The sequence below is a fragment of the Procambarus clarkii genome, chromosome 11 (genome assembly GCF_040958095.1).
Source record: "Procambarus clarkii isolate CNS0578487 chromosome 11, FALCON_Pclarkii_2.0, whole genome shotgun sequence".
NCBI classification, from domain to species: Eukaryota; Metazoa; Arthropoda; class Malacostraca; order Decapoda; family Cambaridae; genus Procambarus; species Procambarus clarkii.
In genome coordinates this window covers 18,522,503-18,526,249 of record NC_091160.1, presented here as the reverse complement: position 1 = coordinate 18,526,249, position 3,747 = coordinate 18,522,503, and the positions used below count along the sequence as shown (strand labels likewise).

The 3,747-nt window shown below is 41.6% G+C and overlaps 1 protein-coding gene across 1 annotated transcript; it reads left to right on the top strand.

Annotated features, from left to right (window-relative positions):
• Nucleotides 1-2,564: 2,564 nt before the first annotated feature.
• LOC138363575 (baculoviral IAP repeat-containing protein 7-like) lies at nucleotides 2,565-3,532 on the top strand. The gene is made up of 2 exons (XM_069322933.1): nucleotides 2,565-2,667; nucleotides 3,039-3,532. Exons 1-2 carry the CDS (start codon nucleotides 2,565-2,567, stop codon nucleotides 3,530-3,532), a joined length of 597 nt encoding a protein of 198 aa, XP_069179034.1.
• Nucleotides 3,533-3,747: the final 215 nt, after the last annotated feature.

Here is a 3,747-nt window from a genome sequence, read left to right as displayed (position 1 = left end):
GTAGATAGTTCGAGATATATATATCTCAAACATCTCTACCTCCCGAAGGCACCAGATGAGTGAGGGGTCTTTTGTAAGGTCTGATGGCGTAGTGGGTTAAAGCATACTAGTTATGCCAGCTACTGGAAGGTAGTTGTGCTTTCTGGGTTCGAGTCCCACTGGTGGGTGTTGTCCAAAGATTGTTTATCTTCACTTGTGGTTTATGCAAGTATAGGCTTATAAGCTGGACACGAGTTCTCTCACATTGACAGTGGCTTGATGAAAATTGCAGACTGACCCCTCACTCATCTGGTGCCTTCGGGAGGTAGAGATGTTTGAGATATATATATCTCGAACTATCTACTTCTTTTGTAAGGTCTGATGGCGTAGTGGGTTAAAGCATACTAGTTATGCCAGCTACTGGAAGGTAGTTGTGCTTTCTGGGTTCGAGTCCCACTGGTGGGTGTTGTCCAAAGATTGTTTATCTTCACTTGTGGTTTATGCAAGTATAGGCTTATAAGCTGGACACGAGTTCTCTCACATTGACAGTGGCTTGATGAAAATTGCAGACTGACCCCTCACTCATCTGGTGCCTTCGGGAGGTAGAGATGTTTGAGATATATATATCTCGAACTATCTACTTCTTTTGTAAGGTCTGATGGCGTAGTGGGTTAAAGCATACTAGTTATGCCAGCTACTGGAAGGTAGTTGTGCTTTCTGGGTTCGAGTCCCACTGGTGGGTGTTGTCCAAAGATTGTTTATCTTCACTTGTGGTTTATGCAAGTATAGGCTTATAAGCTGGACACGAGTTCTCTCACATTGACAGTGGCTTGATGAAAATTGCAGACTGACCCCTCACTCATCTGGTGCCTTCGGGAGGTAGAGATGTTTGAGATATATATATCTCGAACTATCTACTTCTTTTGTAAGGTCTGATGGCGTAGTGGGTTAAAGCATACTAGTTATGCCAGCTACTGGAAGGTAGTTGTGCTTTCTGGGTTCGAGTCCCACTGGTGGGTGTTGTCCAAAGATTGTTTATCTTCACTTGTGGTTTATGCAAGTATAGGCTTATAAGCTGGACACGAGTTCTCTCACATTGACAGTGGCTTGATGAAAATTGCAGACTGACCCCTCACTCATCTGGTGCCTTCGGGAGGTAGAGATGTTTGAGATATATATATCTCGAACTATCTACTTCTTTTGTAAGGTCTGATGGCGTAGTGGGTTAAAGCATACTAGTTATGCCAGCTACTGGAAGGTAGTTGTGCTTTCTGGGTTCGAGTCCCACTGGTGGGTGTTGTCCAAAGATTGTTTATCTTCACTTGTGGTTTATGCAAGTATAGGCTTATAAGCTGGACACGAGTTCTCTCACATTGACAGTGGCTTGATGAAAATTGCAGACTGACCCCTCACTCATCTGGTGCCTTCGGGAGGTAGAGATGTTTGAGATATATATATCTCGAACTATCTACTTCTTTTGTAAGGTCTGATGGCGTAGTGGGTTAAAGCATACTAGTTATGCCAGCTACTGGAAGGTAGTTGTGCTTTCTGGGTTCGAGTCCCACTGGTGGGTGTTGTCCAAAGATTGTATATATATCATATTTATCTCCAACAAAAACTACTCCCTCGAGCGGTGTTTAGAGCGAGTGCAAACTTTAATCCACTACTGGATAGAACAGATGAGATTTTTTTTTTTTTCAATCCGTGCGAAGCCACCTATTTCATCTTTCCCACTACCTCTGCTTAAACTAATTGGGTTTACCTTAAAGCTAATACATAGATTTCTCAATGAATATGTAGCAAAATGCGTCACCCCATTCTCGAGGATAAATAGCCCGGAAACTGTCAAACCTTTACCACAATTTCGAGTGTTTAACCCAGCATGGACGTCTTTCGCACCAAAACTTTCCGCAGCATGGAACGATTGCAATGTGAGCAGATGAGGTTAGACACCTTTGTGGGATGGCGTCTTGACTGGCTTTTGCCCCAGGATTTAGCCAGTGATGGATTCTACTTCACCAAATCCGTGGATTACTGCATATGCAGTTTCTGTTATGCCTTAATTGGAGGATGGGTGGAGGGGGAGGACACCCCCCGCAGTCGTCATGTAACTGCAGCTCCACACTGTCCTTTCATCACTGGTAAACGTACTGAAAATGTCAGCATTGCGCTAAGCAACATGGTCTACGCCTATGGATTGAATTTCACCTATTCCGTCCTGTAACTGGAAAGAGATGGAAATTCAGCCAACAGTTGTAAGTATCCATCACAATTATGTGTTATCTCATAGTCACTGTGAATAACATTGCTTGTATAGTCATTGTGAATAGCTTGATAATAAGATTGTGTGTGTGTGTGTGTGTGTGTGTGTGTGTGTGTGTGTGTGTGTGTGTGTGTGTGTGTGTGTGTGTGTGTGTGTGTGTGTGTGTTTGAACACATAGTTATCTTTCATAGTGTGTTTATAGGAATGGTAAGCGTATATATATATATATATATTTATTATTATTTTAATAATTGTAGGTACTGTGGAATGGAGTGAGGAAAACTCGGGAATTCGACCATTCTCTATGCCCATATACCCAGAGATGGCGGGGTATAAGTCTCGTTTGGCATCATTCGGCATCATCTGGCCTGATATGTGTGGTCAGTCTCCGGCAGAATTATCTCGTGCTGGCTTTTTCTCTTGTGGTAAGTATTGGAAGATAATGTTATTATTATTATTATTATTATTATTATTATTATTATTATTATTATTATTATTGTTGTCTTAATGTAAACACAGGAGCCAAGTCTGTTTGAGACGTGTTAGTATTTACTTTCTCATTTATTTATTTATAAAAGAAAAATGTTTATATATATATATATATATATATATTTCTTAGGAGTTGGAGACCATATACGATGCTTTTATTGTGGTGGTGGTCTTGTCAACTTCATACCTTCGGATGACCCCTGGACTCTCCACGCCCGGTACTACCCAAGCTGTGTCTACTTAAACTTGAAGAAGGATCGAGCCTTCATTAAAAATGCAGTCCATTTCTCACCTCCTCAACCGACAGTAGCAGTTGATGAAACATTGATAAATGCGCTCCTGCACGGTCTTGATTATTACAATGGACTTGCTGCTACAGTAAGATTTCCTTACATCGCCCTGCGAGGTGCACTAAGAGAATACCTCAAGATTAAAAAGGATATATTACCTCTCCTTAGCGAATCTAACTGTGTAGAGGTGATGTTGTGGTTTTTAGATGGAGTGGGTGAAAGTGAGGACACAGGTGCAGTAACTGAATCTCCCTTAGAAGTATTATCATCCCAAGGTGTTATTTTCCCCCGCCCAGTTCCCCCTGTAGTGGAGGTAGATGAACGAGAGGAAGAGAATGCAGTGCATGGTGCAGCTAGGTTTTATTGTAAGGTATGTTTCACTCAAGAAATAAACACGGTTCTTATTCCATGTAGGCATATGGTCATATGTTTGGATTGTGTAACACGATGTGACAAATGTCCTGTATGTCGCGGAGATGTAGTACATCTACTTCTTCCCATCATCTCTTAATAAAAACAAATCTAAAGTTGATTCTTTTATATTATCCTAATGTATTATTTTATTATTATTATTATTATTATTATTATTAAGGCTGAGGGAGTTGGAGGTGTGTGGTAAGGAGGCACCCTCGTGAACGGGGGTATATAGCTCACCCTTGACCTGTCAGGGTAAACACTCAGTCACCAACCCACCCACCAATCCAAGATGACCGCACGAGCCTCTGG